Source organism: Meles meles, chromosome 8, assembly GCF_922984935.1.
Source record: "Meles meles chromosome 8, mMelMel3.1 paternal haplotype, whole genome shotgun sequence".
Lineage (NCBI taxonomy): Eukaryota > Metazoa > Chordata > Mammalia > Carnivora > Mustelidae > Meles > Meles meles.
In genome coordinates this window covers 109070276-109087138 of record NC_060073.1, presented here as the reverse complement: position 1 = coordinate 109087138, position 16863 = coordinate 109070276, and the positions used below count along the sequence as shown (strand labels likewise).

The following is a 16863-nucleotide window of genomic DNA, read 5'->3' as shown; positions in this document are numbered from 1 at the left end:
AAAAAACAAACAGGAATTTACAATGTCTTTTTTAAAAAACTGATATTAAGTATTGATTTTTTGGGACTATTTTTGCATTACCCTTAGAAAATGCATCTGTTTTAGGATGCCAACATGCTATACTTAACCACTGATATTAAACAAAAATTCGTTTTGTACACTAACATTTTTAATGACATGGGCTGCTCTTGGGAAAACTTTGTCCCTGCTTCAAGTTAATTTCATTGACAGGTTTATGTTGGTTCGTGCTTCCATGATACGGTCTTTGTGAAGGAACCCATTGTTACTTGAACATTAGCACAGAAGGTAAGAATAAGGGAAATTTAGATATTCATTGGCTCAGATTTAAAATTATGGAACATTTATGTGAACAAGGGTCTCCTCCTGTCAAACGAGGCACAATAAACCACAGTATTTTCTTTCTTCCCCTCTTGCACATGTACTCTATTAAGTCAATCAAAACCCCACTCCTGAAAATCTCACAACTAAACAAACAGAAATGAAGTCACTCCCTTTGGGTCTTCCTTTTCTCACATGCACTTTTTTTTTTTTTTTAAAGATCATTTTTTTTTTTTTAAATATTTTTTATTTATTTGACAGAGAGAAATCACAACTAGGCAGAGAGGCAGGCAGAGAGAGAGGAGGAAGCAGGCTCCCCGCAGAGCAGAGAGCCCGATGTGGGGCTCGATCCCAGGACTCTGGGATCATGACCTGAGCCGAAGGCAGAGGCTTCAACCCACTGAGCCACCCAGGTTTATTTGACAGGCAGAGATCACAAGCAGGCAGAGAGGCAGGCAGAGAGATCCAGGAAAGCAGGCTCTCTGCTGAGCAGGGAGCCCAATGCGGGGCTCGATCCCAGGACCCTGAGATCATGACCTGAGCTGAAGGCAGAGGCTTTAACCCACTGAGCCACCCAGGCACCCCTCTCACGTGCACTTTCACGCCAGACTTCTGTTTCTTGCTTTCAAATCTCAGCCTTTCCCTGAAGCTAGGAAATACATTTTAAAGGCATATTTAATGCTGTATCATGTCCAAGGGTTAGATGGCCTGTAACAGCCTCGAGTTATGCCTGTTGCCTCAGCAGAGATAATAGCACCCTCTCCCACCCTCGAGTGTTCTGGTTTGTACAGGAAATATTGTCATCCTGCATATCGTACCTCATTTTCCTCTTCTCATCCTGTTCTCCACTTCCAGTTTTAACAAGTTTAATCTTTAAAGCACAGAATTATAGGTTAAATGGGGGAAGATCTAAGAAGACCTCTAACCGTATTTCATACTTGGTAGTATTCAGCCTCTTTCTGAATTTTTTGGCTGAACTTACCATACCTTGTGAGGTGTTATTTTTCAGTATCAGGCATCTCTAACTTTCATGAAAATACTTCTTACCTTCAGCCTTAATTTTATTATCCTTCCCAGTCTAAAACTCGTTAACATGTAGATTTGGGATTCCTTTCTCAATGGCAGGTTTTGGTAACACCCAGTCTAAGGCATCCATTGTGTATTATGCATTAACCTTTTAGATACGTAGAAGAGTATTAGATAGATGCTATCCTTGGAAGAACTGAGAAAATACTCAAATAACTTTTTGCATGACATGGTTCAAATGAAACTAGATTTCAAGGCTGTAAGGCTCTATCATTGACTAGCTGTATGACCTTGGGAAGTTTAATTCATCTCTTTGTGCCTCGGTTTCTGGGCAATAAAATGAAGTATGACCTCTGTCTTACGGGCCATTGTGAGAATTAAATGACATATATAAAGCTCCACCAAAGCAGAGACATTATTGATCTTGCTCGACACTATTCCAACTGCTTAATACAGGTCATATCAGGCACAGAGTAAGTTCTCAGTAAATATCTGAATAAATAATGAAAAGCCTCTATGACATTGCCTTATACCTAGCACTCAGTAAAACATAGCTGTTTCTGTCCTTTCAACCATTTTTCCTATGACCTGATTTCCAGATCTCTCACCATATTAATCACTCTCTTATGGAAATTCTCTGATTTACCAACATTCCTCTTCAGATGCGGTTCTAACAATTCAATACTGTGTGGCGTGTGGTAACTTTGCTTTATCTGATCATAATTAGACTCAAGAGTCCACTGGGAAAAAGCTAGTCTACCTGCTTACACAGAATTGGCACTTAACCTACTAATTTTCTCCCAATACCATCCTGTAAACTTTAGGAAATATATGGTTAAGAGAATAAAAATATCAGAAAATAGTGATCAGCCAGGTAAGAGAGGAACCAGGACAGTCCATTATGGAAAGCCATTGCAACCAATGCTATCGTTATCACGGCACCTAATGAACAGGGTGTGGTGACTACCTATTTATTTATTAGCCTCTCTACAACATATTCCTTGTCTGTAGTTTATCTACAGTGCTCACCACTGGGAAGATCTTTAAATATTGTTTAACTGTTGAATGAGTAAAAATAAAGTTTTAGGAAGACGCTACAGTGTCTTGATGAACAGCTTCCTAACACAAGAGTGTGAGCCTAAATTATCCTTGTATTTCGGGACAACAGACTCAGATTAAGGAAACCAGGATTGAATGCTAGTAATGACAAATAGAAATGTAAAAACTCATTTGGAGACGTTGGCAAAAAAAAAAAAAAAGAAAAAAAGAAAAAACTGGTTTAATCACGTGAAAAAACAGCAAATTTTAGGTTTGCTTTTTAGTACAACTGAGATTGGAGTTTGTTAGGTATTCATGAAGAAAAAGTGGACGGAGATGTTAAAGAGTTAAAGACAAAATGACAGGGGCGCCTGGGTGGCTCAGTGGGTTAAAGCCTCTGCCCTCTGCTCAGGTCAGGATCCCAAAGACCTCATCGAGCTCTCTGCTCAGCATGGAGCCTGCTTCCTCCTCTCTTTCTCTCTTTCTCCCTCTGCCTACTTGTGAACTCTATCAAATAAATAAATAAAATCTTAAAAAAAGAAGAAGACAAAATGACAGAATAAGCCTTGGGTCCTATGGAAAAAAGAAGCATTTCCTTTTCACCAACAAAAGTAACCGTAATGGCAACAGTCCGGGGTCAAGAAGTAGGCAGTCAATCAAGCTCTAATTACAAGTCTCAAGGAAGAGAATCTGCCAGGGTGGGAGAAAAGATTTATAGAAAGCAGAGAAATTTGGGTTCATTGTTGGGACGGAGTGCACCAGGCGTGAAAAAATGCTGACCTCTGGGACGGGTGGTTCAACTTTGTGACTTAAGCCTAAAATCCCTTCTACCCCCTTCCTGATCTAGCCACTCTGACCGCCTAAAACCGTGGGAATTCGGAAGGACCCCGACGTGTTTTTACATTACAATGAGAATACATGCCCCTGAAAAGAAGACTGCAGAGGCGCCAAGGATGTTAGAGAGGCCTTGTTTACAAGCGAACCGAGGGGCCGGGGAGGTGTTAAGCCGAGAGGCGGGCTGCGATCACACTTCCAATGGCAACCAGCCGCTGCTGCAGCAAGCTCTTCAGGAGATCCAGTTTGACCCCGGGGGCCGGGTACGGCGAGAATCTGGCCTGGCGGCTCCGGTTCCGCCCATCGGGTTCCCTTCCTTTTATACAGCGGGTCGGGCTCCGGCCGCCCCCACTCGCCTGCCGGCTCTCGGTACGAACGCTCGGCCGCACGGCCTGCCGAGGAGCGGGTCCTGGAAGAACAGCCTCGGGCCTGGCAACGAGGAAGCTGTCTCCGGAGACCATCACCAGCTCTAAGGCCGACGCGCTGAGGGCGCCGAGGGACGCGCGGTAGGCCCCCCGGGTCCTTCGATCGCCGGCGGACAGGGACACGTTGTTCAGCGCCATCTTCAAACACTGCCCGCAGTGTCTGTTAACGTCCCTCGCTCAAGGTGGGCCCGTCGCGGCTCCACGGATCAGTCCCGGCCGTCTCGAGCGCCGCCACTCCCTACATGTTAGGCCATAACCAGAGCCGCCGCCGACCAGAGAGCCGCCTCTCACCGGTGCTTTCCTCGCGAGCATGCGCAGCGCGTCCGCGCACGGTGACGCGAGCCGGCGCGAGCGAGATTGACGTTTACGTCCGTGACGCCGGGGAGGGCGAGGACGTGGGGTTTCCGAGCGTGCGCAGTGAGTGCGACGGCGACAACCCTTCGGCCTTTTTAGGGAGGGGGCGACGTTGAGATGGGGGCGGCGGCAGCGGAAGCGGATCGTACTCTCTTTGTCGGCAACCTTGAAACTAAAGTGACCGAGGAGCTCCTCTTCGAGCTCTTCCACCAGGTCAGCGGCCGAGAGCGGGCTTTTCCTTTCGCTTGTGCGGCTCCCGTAGGGCCCGGCCCGACGGCCATGCCCGCCTTCCTGGGGAAAGCGGGGCTGTGGGTCGGGGCGCCCGACGGGTGGGCCGCTTGGGGCTGGAGGTCCAGCGGGAAAGCGAGGCTCTCGCTGGGTGTCGCGTGAAGGGAAGAACCCTAGTCAGTTCGCTCCAGGTTGGTGGAGGCTTCCTGAGTGAAGCATTCCCGAGGTAAAGATTCTAGGATCCTAAGGGGGTTCGTGGAACCGGGCTTTTTCCTATTCCTTTGCTCATCTTTGGTTTATCTGGCTAATTAGATTTCAGTTGCTTGGTCAGTGTATGTTTTCCACTTAGGTGTTTTTTTTTTTAAATTAATTGCAGCATTAAAATACTTAAAATACACTAAATACTCCGTAGAAAAACAGACTTCTAGTGTTTCTGTATTCAAATCTGCATTAAAATGTGTTAAAGATCAGAGTAGCTGGTTCTTTCCAGTTCTAGTCTCTAACAACTGCTAATCTTTGGTTAATCAGTACAAAAGTGAATTTTTAGTACAAGGAAGCCACTTTCTCTAGCTCTTGATAAACGTTACCCGGAGTGGGAAAGTGATGGATGTTGGTCACCTTGTTAAAAAGTCATAAAGCATCATGAAACGTAAACTGAATGACTGTTCCCAGTTCCTTATGGGCTTCCTTCCCCCAAATAAATTAATCAAGTGTTCAGCCGTATGACAGAATCTTTAACTGAGGTGGAAATCCCTGTTCGTCCATTTTTTAGATTTTTCCTGGTTACATTTCTGTTGTTTTTTTAATTAATTTTTTACTTTTTATTAACATATGATGTATTTTTAGCCCCAGGGGTACAGGTCTGTGAATCGCTAGGTTTACACACTCCTCAGCACTCACCATAGCACATACCCTCCCCAGTGTCCAACATTTCTGTTGTTTTTAAACGTCATAAAATTTGAGTATTTTCTTGAAATTGCCTCATTTAAATTCCAAAGACTTTTTCTTCTTCTTCTTCTTCTTTTTTTTGTTTGTAGGCGGGGCCAGTAGTAAAAGTGAAAATTCCAAAAGATAAGGATGGTAAACCAAAACAGTTTGCATTTGTGAATTTCAAACATGAAGTGTCTGTTCCTTATGCGATGAATCTACTTAATGGAATCAAACTTTTCGGGAGGCCCATCAAAATTCAGTTTAGATCAGGTAACTGTTCAGTGTTATTGTTTGGGGAGAGGTTTTCTTTGCTGTTTTGTTCTTTGTTTTTAATTTTATTATCCAGTTTTAAAGAGCCTCTTGTTGGATGAAAATACCTTAAGCTTTGTGGATAGTAGTAAGCTTTGCATATCCCGGTTTAGTATTAGATAACATCGACAATATGGATTTTGAAAGTCGTCATTTTAAAATTAAGTTTAGGTTACTGAAAAGAGCATAAACTTTGTTGTTAGAAAGACTTGGGTTTGGGTTCGTGCTCTGAAAGGAGCAAGGATTGTTTTTTTAAAATATTTTTCCTGACTGCTTTGTGATTGGCATTTACAGATTTTGATTCTGGGTGATGTGAGGATGAAACTTTCCGTGTATCCAGTTAAAATGTAGTGTGGGCATCAGAATATTATGGCCAGATTGGATGTTTGTACATTAGATAGTACTTATTTGGAACCCTTTGTTTTGGACACTTAAAATTTTCACTCTGATGAAACTATAAAGCGGTCTTCTGAAATTTGAGCTTTTCTCTTGTAGCTTCTGTCTACTATTTGGCATGATTTAAGGGAGGGATAAAATTTAACTTGAGTTTTCTATCGAGGATAATTTCTCAAATTACTTCATTTTAGGAAGTAGCCATGCCTCACAGGATGTCAGTTTGTCATATCCCCAGCATCATGTTGGAAACTCAAGCCCTACCTCTACATCTCCTAGCAGGTAACATTTTGGATCTATTAAAATCATGTATTGGAAAATTTTTTTAGGCATTATCTCAAAACATACTGAGGGATTTGTTTCCTTTTTTAAGCTCCCGCCTCTTTATTTTTCTGCTATATTATTCGTATTTTGGATTATAATTAGGTAGCTATTTAAGGGGACTATAGACAGACTTATAGAGTACCCTACAGTAGATACATATGTACCTATAATTACGTTCATTTGTGAAGATGTGTACCCACGCCACATGTTCAATATGTACCTGAAAGTTTCCCAGAACATTACTCTCTCTACTCTCAGTTTACTTTATTTTCTATTTTATTTTCTTTTAAAAATTCAAATTAGTTTTCACCGCTGATTGGTTTTTACTTGCATTTTAAAAATAGCTATCAGTAAACAGACTAGTGGACTAAGTTTATAGAGTTGGATTCTAGGTCTGCCTCTCCGATTGTGAAATTTTGAAGTAGTCTCATTTCTCTGGTTTTGTCCTCCCATTTGTAAGGAAAAGCTGAATTGAATGCTTTCCAGAGTCTCTTCCAGCTACTAAGGCTTAGAAAAGGTACCATATTTATACTAAATAATTTTATTTGCTTTGGGAAGCATGATCTTTTACCAGAGACGTTTTTTTCCTGGTTTATCAGTAGAGCTATTTATCAGTTATAATGGACTTCATTCAAGAAAGAAATATGTCACGTGTCAGGTTCTTCACCAAGTCCTTTGCATTTACGGTCTTGTTTCTCACAGCAGTCTTAGGAGGTAGGGATTATTGTTGGTTCTGCCTCGCGTGTGAAGAAAGTGAGGATTGGATATTAACTTGCTCGAGTTTGAATTGCTCATGAGCAGTGGGCTGGGACTCAAACCCAGGCATTGTGACTGAGCCCCAGCCACTGTGATAGGCTGCCTAGTGAAGGTGTAAAGTCTGCAGGAAGACACATGTATTTTGTGACTATCTTTAATAAGTTCTGTAAAGAGAGCATAGACGTGGTTGTAGAAAGGTTTAACAGGGAGAGATGATATAAATGAATGAGGAACTAAAAGAGGCCAGTATATCTAGATCATAATGAAAGAAAAATAGAGTAGTAGGTCATGTTGGTGAAGTAGAATGAGGGTCCTTTTTTGGGGGTTTTATTTATTTATTTGACAGACAGAGATCACAAGTAGACAGAGAGGCAGGCAGAGAGAGAGGAAGGGAGGCAGGCTTCCTGCTGAGCAGAGAGCCCGATGCAGGCTCCATCCTAGGACCCTGGGATCATGAGTCGAAGGCAGAGGCTTTAACCCACTGAGCCACCCAGGCGCCCCAGTTCTTTTTTTTTTTTTTAAGTTTTTAATTTTTTATTAATATATAATGTATTATTAGCCCCAGGGGTATACGTCTGTGAATTGCCAGGTTTACACACTTCACAGTACTCACCATAGCACATAGCCTCCCCACTGTCCATCACCAAACCACCCTCTCCCAACCCCCCACCCCCAGCAACCCTCAATTTGTTCTGTGAGATTGAGAGTCTCTTAATGTTTGTCTCCCTCCTGATCCCATCTTGTTTCATTTTTTCCTTCCCTACTCCCCAAACCCCCCATGTTGCCTCTCAAATTCTTCATATCAGGGAGATCATATGATAATTGTCTTTCTCTGATTGACTTATTTCGCTTAGCATCATACCGTCTAGTTCCATCCACGTCGTTGCAGAAGGCAAGATTTCGTTTCTTTTGATGGCTGCGTAGTATTCCATTGTATGTATGTATGTGTGTATATATATGTGTATACACACACGCACACCCCCCCCCCACATCTTCTTTATCCATTCATCTGTTGATGGACATCTAGGCTGAAAGAGGGTCTTTCTTATAGGCCATAGTTACAATTTGGGAATTTTCTCCTAAAAACAGAAGAAAGACACTGAAATGTTTTCAGTAGGATAGTAATGGGAACATGTTTATATTTTAACAAGTTGTTTGCTGTGGGATGATGGATTGGAGGGGACAAGGCTGAAAATAGACCAGTTAGGAGGCTATTGGTAGCAAAGTATTGGTATTAGTAGCAAGACAGTGAGGAAGTTATTAGGGTGGGGTTGTTGGTTTGGATTAGGGTAGTGCCAAGAGCTGGAATGAAGTGGCTTCCGTATGAGAAGATAACTGGCAAGTAAAATTGCAAGAAAGAATAGTGTAAGAAGGGTATCCTCTTAGCATCCTTTCTTGCCGACTGAAATTGTGTTTAAATGCTTCTCAGCACATTTGGAACTTGAAGCATTTCCAACTACTTTTGTAAACTCTTCAAAGATATCTCAGGTGGAGGAAAAAAGTTTACTTCCCTGAGAATTTCTTTGGAAAAATATATACAAGTAAATAAGCTGTTTTTAGTTTTAGGTTAGAGTGCCCATCATTTTTGTAAGGAAATTTATACTTTTTATCCCTTTAACATACACAGGTCTAACCTGATTTAAGAAAACCCAAAATGAAAAGATCTAAACTATGAGACAAATCAATTAGTGATTTGATTCTAAGTATTTTAAAATTTAAAGCATTTGATAAAGTGACTTTCTGTAAGCAAGCTACTTTTTTAGGAATTGAAGAATAGGTATAATTTCTTAAAACCAATATGCAGTTTATGTTAAAGAACTCTTCATTCCTTGCTCTCCCAGACCTGTTCTTCCTCCGTATCACAGTAAATGTCTATGTAATTGCTCAAGGCCCAAATCTAGATTTTATCCTTTATTTTTCTTTTCCTCCTCATCTGTCATATCTAATAGACCAAATCCTTTTCATCTTAGTTTTCAACCTAGGACTCTGCACTAGGCCTGGGATTGACGAGTTGGTTGATTTGTTTTTCTGAAGGACCATACAGTTAATGTTTCAGACTTTGCAGGCCCAGCCACTGTGATAGGGTGCCTAGTGAAGGCGTAAAGTCTACAGGAAGACAAATGTGTGTCGTGTTGTCCGTGTGTGTGTAGGGGGGGAGGTTACAGGTCATTGTAACACTACATAGATAACACAGACACAGGAGTGTTAAAGAAATGGGATTTGGACCACAGGCTATATAGATTGCGCCCCCCATGCTAATTCTTCCTCAGCTGCAGTGTTTTTCTTCCAAGTAATCTTGTTACTCTGTTTTTACTTCAAATGTGCCTCCTTTTTAAAGACAATCCCTGACCAGCTGAGCTAAAATGGAACCCCATCTCTCTTGTTATTTGCTTTTTGATCAATTACTATATCACTGTGACAAGGTGAAGTTGTTTTACTATCTGAATCCTTACTCTTATCCATGAGAGCAAATAGGTATGTTATCTTTCTTGTTCATTCCTACTTTTGACACTGCGTCTTGCTCATGATTGGTATATAGTAAATATTTGTTAAATGGATGATTATATGTTGGTTTTTTTACTCCTCACAGATATGAAAGGAGTGTGGATAGCATGAGTCCATCAGTACAGATAATTCAGAGATCTTTCTCTTCTCCAGAAAATTTTCAGAGACAAGCAGTGGTAGGTTGATTTTTTTCTTTTCTCTTCTTTTCTTTTCTTCTCTATTTTTTAAAATATTTTATTTATTCATTTGAGAGAGAGAGAGAGCACAAGCAGAGGGAAGGGCAGAGGGAGAAGGAGAAGTGCAGGCTTTCTGCTGAGTTGGGAGGCCGATGTGGTGCTTGATCCCAGGACGCTGGGATCATGACCTGAGCTGAAGGCAGATGCTTACCAACTGAGCCACCCAGGTGCCCCTTCTTTCCTTTCCCTTTCCTCTTCTTTTTCTTAATAAAGTAATAATTCCTTTTATTTAAGAAAACTAGCACACACATACAGACACGAAACCAGCACATATCTTTGTTGTACTGTTTACTTGCAGGTACAAACTTTCTCTTAGTAGCCATGAAAAATACCATGCAGTCTTCTACAAATAGAGTAATTTCTAAGGTATTACCTAAAATGTTAGTTTCATGAGGAGTAAATTACCAAATTTTCTTGAATTTAAAACAAATTAGACCTTGATTAGCATCTACTAGTGCTAGAATTGGTTACCCTTACACATACACACACACTCATACCCACACACACACATGAAACCCCTAGAAAAATAAAAATAGTTACAATGTATTGATTATATAATACGTGTCAGGCAGTTATCACCCTAAAGTGCTACATATATTATTCTTTAGGGTAACTGAGATATATCCTATTGTAATACATAGGAAAATTAAGGGTGAGAAAGGTCATAAATTAGCAAGTAGCAGGATTGAGATTACAATTGTAGCCTGCTAAAGTTTGAAACCATGCTTTGAAGTGTTACCCAGAAAATTTAATGAGGAAGAGCAACACAATAAAAATAATTAAAGTAGAAAATCATGATTAAGTTACTGAATAAAATATCACATTTCAAAAATAAAATACATTTGATAACTGTTTAGTGCAACAGACTATGATGTACACTTGCAAATACAATTTAGTTTATGAAGTTTTCAAAATTGTCAGAAGTCTTTCATCTTAAAAAGACAAAAGCAGAAGTTCATAATTGCTTTTACCAGTAATTTGTGGTTCTGGAGGGTTTTAAACTCAGCTTCTCAAAAATAGTCACATTTGATATATTGAATGCTTGCTGAAACATTCATTCTTTCAACATGCAGTCTAGATTTTTACCAGCCAATTAACATCATGCTACAAACTTTCATCTCTCTCACGGCTGAAAAATATAATTTATGCCTCATTTACTTTCCACTACAAATAAACTAGAATAGTTTATATTCTAATAGAATAAACTAGAATAAACTAGAATAGTTTATTTGAGACCTGTTTTTTCGGCCTAAATGTGACTTATAACTGAAGTTAAATAATGTTTCTCTAGAGGTTGCGCAGAAATAAAACTCAGACATCTTCAACTTGAACTTCTTCTTTTTTTTTTTTTTCAACTTGAACTTCTAAAACCCCCCAAAACTTAGAATGTTCAAATAGGGGTGCCTGGATGGCTCATTTGGTTAAGCATCTGACTTTTAATTTCAGCTCAGATCAGGATCTCAGGGTCATGAGATCAGGCCCCATGTTCGGCTCTGCACTCAGTGGGGAGTCTGCATGAGATTCTCTCTCTCCTGCCCCTGTCCTTACTGGCACATGTGTGCGCACTCACACGTGCATGTTTGCTCGCTCACACTGTCTCTCTAAATAAATGTTAATAAATAAAAAAATTATTTAGGGGTGCCTGGGTGGCTCAGTGGGTTAAAGCTTCTGCCTTCAGCTTGGGTCATGGTCTCAGGGTCCTGGGATCGAGCCATGCACCGGGCTTTCTGCTCGGCGGGGAGCCTGCTTCCCCCCTCCCCCACCTCTGTCTGCCTTTCTGCCTACTTGTGATCTCTCTCTGTCAAATAAATAAATAAAATCTTTAACAAAAAAAATGTTCAAATGATTCTTGGGTAATTTCCTAAGTTTTAGTCAGACTAGCGTGATCTCCATAGGTTGATCACCCATTTTGATTTTCACTGGGCTGAAGAACATATTTAACAGATGGAAGATAAATAGAACAACTGCATTTCACATTTGTATTTTTCTTGAGCCGTTATGGAGGGTTGTATGTGTGTGTTTCAAGGACTGGAAATGTATTCCCTGATATTCTTGCAACGTGCTCAAGGACTTCTTATAATACATTCTCCTTAATGCTTAAAAACATTACTTAAATACATTGATTGGAGTCTTTGACCAGTTTCCTCTTGATTTCCATTTTTTTTGTAATAACGAGACTGTGCGACTAGGCTTAAAATCTTTGGTGTATTTTACGATTCCATCTTTGTCTCCAGTCTTTCATTTTTTTTCATTTTGTCATGAAGTCCTTTATTTTTTCTTTTTCTTGAGTTCTTCTTTTCTCTTTGCCCAAATCACAGTGTTGGCTTGTGACCCCTCAACCTTTTGCAGGTCTGCAAAATAAAAATATAAGTAAATAAAGTAAACTTGAGGGACCAATATAAACTTTTATGTACATACCACATATTGTGGTGTAGGCTTTTTAAAAAAAAAACAAAAACATTCGCTGGCTAATACTTACCCGCAGGCAGAATTTGGGGACCACCAGTCTGGTCAATTTGTACTTGTCTCCATTTTCTTCTTGCTAGCCCATCTCACACACTGTTTCTAAATGAATGTTAATAACCCTGTTTTGCTTATCTTCTGATAATTTGATTTTCCATTGTTTGCAAGATAAAGTCTGAATTCCCTGGCCCAGTTATGAGGCTCTGCCGTCATCCGGTGCCCAGTAAAGCTTTCTAGCCTAACTGTCCATTATTCACTGCTTATGAGATCGCTAATCAGTCAGAATTCTTGCTATTCTGCAAACTCATTCTGTTTCCTTATTTTCTCTGTGCAATTTCCTTTCCTTGGTATACTTCCCCCTTAAAATATTCCATCCATAGTTTAATACTTAGATCATACGCCTTATCATACTTAGATCCTGAGCTCTTGGCTCTTTATGTGTCCACCAGACAATGATTTACATTGTAATCATTTGTATGGCCTCTTCTAAGTTGTATTCTTGAGGGCAAGGAGTAGTTATGTACAGATATGATGCAGGTATACATTGGAGTGAACAAAGCCATCATGTTTTTTTTACTTAAAGTTCTGTTTAACCTAAGATCCATCTGGGCAAGAGTAATTTTGCTTTCCCATCATTATCTGTTTGGTTCACTGTGGCTAAGTATATATATTGGCTTTGATACCTAGAAATACTTGGCAGTTGACATTTCTTTCTTTTTCTCTTCTCTTAGATGAACAGTGTTCTGAGACAGATGTCCTATGGTGGGAAATTTGGTTCTCCACATCTGGATCCATCAGGATTTTCCCCATCACATAGTCATAGTTTTAATCAGTCTTCAAGCTCCCAGTGGCGCCAAGATACGCCATCATCACAGCGTAAAGTCAGACAGAATTCTCATCCTTACATACCGGATAGACATCATAGCCGTGAACAGCGTTATACTGATCATGGGTCTGACCATCATTACCGAGGAAACAGAGATGACTACTTCTATGAAGATAGGAATCCTGATGGCTGGAGCCATGACTATGATAACAGAAGAGACAGTAGTCGAGATGGAAAATGGCGTTCATCTCGACATTAACAACTACTAAAAGGACGATGTTAATAGGGTCATTCTAGGTCCCTTTGGCTAACTTGGAAATGTTTTGTTAAACTGTACAGAGCAGCTTTACAAGTTGCCACGTTTCTTTATAAAATTTTTAAAACCTATAGCTACAGTCTAATATAGAAATAAGAGTTGTGGTTCCAGTTTTATTACATTTTAATAACCTTTCACCTCAGGGTTTTATGAAGAGGAAAGGGTTTTTTTGCAAAAGAAAGTGCCACAATTCCTAATCATTTTAGATAAATGAGGAAGGGATGTATTATATGGGTTGGTTGTATTATAAAGCAGATATTTTAATTATCTGTTATCTTTTTGTATTTCAAGAAGTTTCTTGTTAGTGAATCAGATTTTGGTGTGTATAAAAGAAAACATTCAAGTTCTGGTAGTCTGAATTGACTGGCAGTATTTTGTTAAATGAGAATATGTAATTTCAGTGATTCATTTTACTATCATTTTACATAGAGGGCATATTGGTAAAGTTTTGGGATAAATCATTTGACTTCATAAGAGAATTTTTAGTGTAAGTTCTGTGACATGATCTTTTGAGTTTTACTCTAATTGAACATAAAATTGTAAATTTATACATGCTATCTCATTCTAAACTTTTAGAATTTGCTCATTAAATCAAGTTTGATGTATAACTGAAGTCACTCAGGAATTTAAATATTTCTAAATGTATTTTTTTACATTAAAATACAGTGTTAATATAAATCCCCCTTTTCAGGAAGAACACAAATGTAAATGCATAGTCAGATAAAAATGGTAAAATGTTTTACTGAAAGTATGCTTTTGGGGGGGAAAAAAAAAGTTCCTGAAGCCTTTAAGAGCTGCCTCTGTCACTCAAATTTTAAAAATTTTAACATTTTCAAAGTGCCCAGGACATGTTATAAGGATATGCTTTATTATGGAGATTGTACAGCTTGCTTTTTTGTTTGCACATTTGAAAGAATTTAGTCTTAAACATTTTCTGATTTAAAAATTTTTAAATCTTGTTCAGCAGAACTTTTGTGTATCAAGATGCTGTTTCCCCTTTGTTGTAGAAGTTGTTTATAAAAAATGTTATTCCTTGAAAATTTTTGATCCTTTTTAGTATTAACCACAGCATTTGTACGCTGTTGCTTTTTAATATATTGAGAAGATAAAAAGGAGTGTGCCTTATTTTTTTTTTGACATCACTAACTTTGAAGACATTGTATACAACATTAGCAGGATGCTTCAGTTCAGTGATTGCCTAATGTTAAGAACATCTGTTCTTAGAGCATCCTGAAATACTCCTTTTGTATTAGAACTTAATATTTTACAATCAGATCTTCAATGCCATGATTATAGAGCATTATGAACTGTTACCCTCCTTGAGAGTTCACATACTCTCAGGTCTTCCCTGTTTGTAAATAAAATGCATGGAGTTTTAGGGAAATGGAGCCATTTACTCAATGTAGAGAGTGTTAGGATCAAAAATTTCTGTTTGCTTTAGCATTTTAATAGAAGGATTTGTTTGCAATGAGCTTATTCTCAGGTATTTTACCTTTATGAATATTCGGTAGCTTTTATAGAGATTCACAAAGATTAATTCTGGTTTATTGTAGTTTATCTGTGGGTCAGATCTTTTCATATTAATTCATAGGTAATCCTGGTTCAGAATGATCCTTTTATGTTTTAATGACTTGGGACGCACCCCTTTTGAGGTTCCGTGAATCTTTTTCACTTCAACCTCAGCCAGTTGAGGGGAATCAAACTAATAAATGTCCTGTGTAAGAGGATCAAAGAAGACAGCCTCTACAAGCCTGGAATATGTTAGATGATTCACGCAGGTTTGGGAGCTGCAGTAGAAAGGAGGGGTTTTTGTGGGAGCAGTTTCTCCCCAGATGTTCATGAGCAACCATTCTTAGAATGTTCTGTAGAATAAGAGTTCTGTAATCAAGTGTTTTGGTAAATGTTGGGGACTATAACTTTGGGTGGCTTTCTTTAGTGACAACACCATAAAGCTTCTGACAAGTACTGCAGTAAAGAAATCTTAGGCTTATCGTCGTATTTTCCAAAAATGACTTGACCCTTATTTGACCCTTTTGTACATAATACATATTAAGGTACTAAGACTTCCAAAGAATCTGACTCAACCCTTCTCCGTCCAATCAACCAACATTTTTTATACTACTTTGTAGTCATGCCATGTAGGTCCATATTCCTCACACCAATTGCCATGATCTGCGAAGGGACAGTCCTCAATAGGATTATTCCAACAGCCTCCAGTGTGTGAGTTTATATATTACAATAGTACCCTGTGTGTCTCTTGTCAAATTACTGTTAAAATTTTCTTCTTATCTGTATCTCTTTAGGTAACTCCATGAAGGCAGAGAGCGTATCTTACTGCAGAATTCTCAGTGTCCAGTGCCTGGCACTACAGTAATACTTGGTAAATTTTTGATGAATAAATGAATGTATGTCAAATAATTGAATAAAAAAGGGAGGCTTCAGCATAGTGTTTTTTCATCGGTTTCCTAATCCTGAAGCATCATTGTGTCCTATTATAAATATATCATGCCTTTAATATACTCTAGAATTCTATCTTTCAAAAATGTTAAGATTTAGATATGTACTCAGGTTTTCTTTTAAAAAGTGTTTATTATCTTGGTTTGGTTTGGGAATTATAGTTCTGCTAGCTTTATGGAATGAGTTGGCAAGCTTATCTTTTTCTATGCCCTGGCAAGAAAATTGAATAATATAGGAATTATGTTAATTTAAGTCTTGAACTCCTAAAACAGTCTTAGAAGTAAATGATTTCCTCCCCACCCCATTTTTCTTTATTAACCATGGGGAAAACTATTTGTTTCCTACTTTCTCAGAAATCAGTTTGAATAATTTCTACCTTTCTTAAAAAAAAAAACCAAAAACAACCAACCAACTACTATCTTTCCAAATTAATTGATAGACAGTTGTACGTGGTATTTCTTAGAATTTTTATTAAACTCTTCCTCCAGTTAGAGTCCAGTTTTAGTTCCTGACCTATTTTACTTTCCCTCCTACAACCTGGTCAGACTTGTTAGAGTAACAGCTGTGCTGTGACACAGTTTACATTTATATATATAAAAGCCCCTCACTGCATTTTTTCTTTGTTTTTTTTTTTTTTTTTTTTTTAAGATTATTTATGTATTTATTTGACAGAGAGAGAGCAGGGGGAGAAGCAGGCAGAGGGAGAGCCCAGCAGGGCTTGATCCCAGGACCCTGGGATCATGACCTGAGCTAAAGGCAGACACTTAACTGATGGAGCCAGGCAGGTGCCCTGTTCTTGTTTTTGAAACATTCTCTTTTAAAGATATTTAAATAAAAATCATAGATATTATTCCAATACTTAACATTTCTGGAGTTTTTCTTTCCTCTGTGTGCATCCGTTTATCCATCTGCTATTCTACCTGAAGTGTTCTGGATATCTCTTACAGTGCGGGCTTGCTGGTGATGAATTCTTTTAGCTTTCATGGCCGAAGAAGTATTTTTCACCCTTGTTTCTGAAATATCTTTGTGTTGGGTACAGAACTCTAACTTGACAGGCTTTTTTTTTTTTTTTTTTTTTTTCCTTTCAGTACTTTAAAAATGTGG

General features: G+C 38.9%; 2 protein-coding genes across 2 annotated transcripts; one reads left to right on the top strand and one right to left on the bottom strand.

The window, feature by feature from the left end:
* Positions 1-3355: 3355 nt before the first annotated feature.
* On the bottom strand, positions 3356-3979 carry C8H11orf71 (chromosome 8 C11orf71 homolog). The gene has a single exon (XM_046016260.1). The coding sequence runs from the start codon at positions 3798-3800 to the stop codon at positions 3405-3407; it is 396 nt and encodes a 131-aa protein (XP_045872216.1). The 5' UTR covers positions 3801-3979; the 3' UTR covers positions 3356-3404.
* Positions 3980-4072: 93 nt separating this feature from the next.
* RBM7 (RNA binding motif protein 7) lies at positions 4073-16313 on the top strand. The gene is made up of 5 exons (XM_046017706.1): positions 4073-4229; positions 5282-5444; positions 6071-6158; positions 9547-9637; positions 12892-16313. Exons 1-5 carry the CDS (start codon positions 4134-4136, stop codon positions 13243-13245), a joined length of 792 nt encoding a protein of 263 aa, XP_045873662.1. The 5' UTR covers positions 4073-4133; the 3' UTR covers positions 13246-16313.
* The last annotated feature ends 550 nt before the right edge of the window (positions 16314-16863 follow it).

Excerpts from the sequence above, each read along its gene's own strand:
- C8H11orf71 (XM_046016260.1), bottom strand. The coding sequence starts at position 3,800 with ATGGCGCTGAACAACGTGTCCCTGTCCGCCGGCGATCGAAGGACCCGG.
- RBM7 (XM_046017706.1), top strand. The coding sequence starts at position 4,134 with ATGGGGGCGGCGGCAGCGGAAGCGGATCGTACTCTCTTTGTCGGCAAC. Across the intron at positions 4,230-5,281 it reads TCTTCGAGCTCTTCCACCAG|GCGGGGCCAGTAGTAAAAGT; the intron begins GTCAGCGGCCGA and ends TTTTGTTTGTAG. Across the intron at positions 9,638-12,891 it reads ATTTTCAGAGACAAGCAGTG|ATGAACAGTGTTCTGAGACA; the intron begins GTAGGTTGATTT and ends CTCTTCTCTTAG.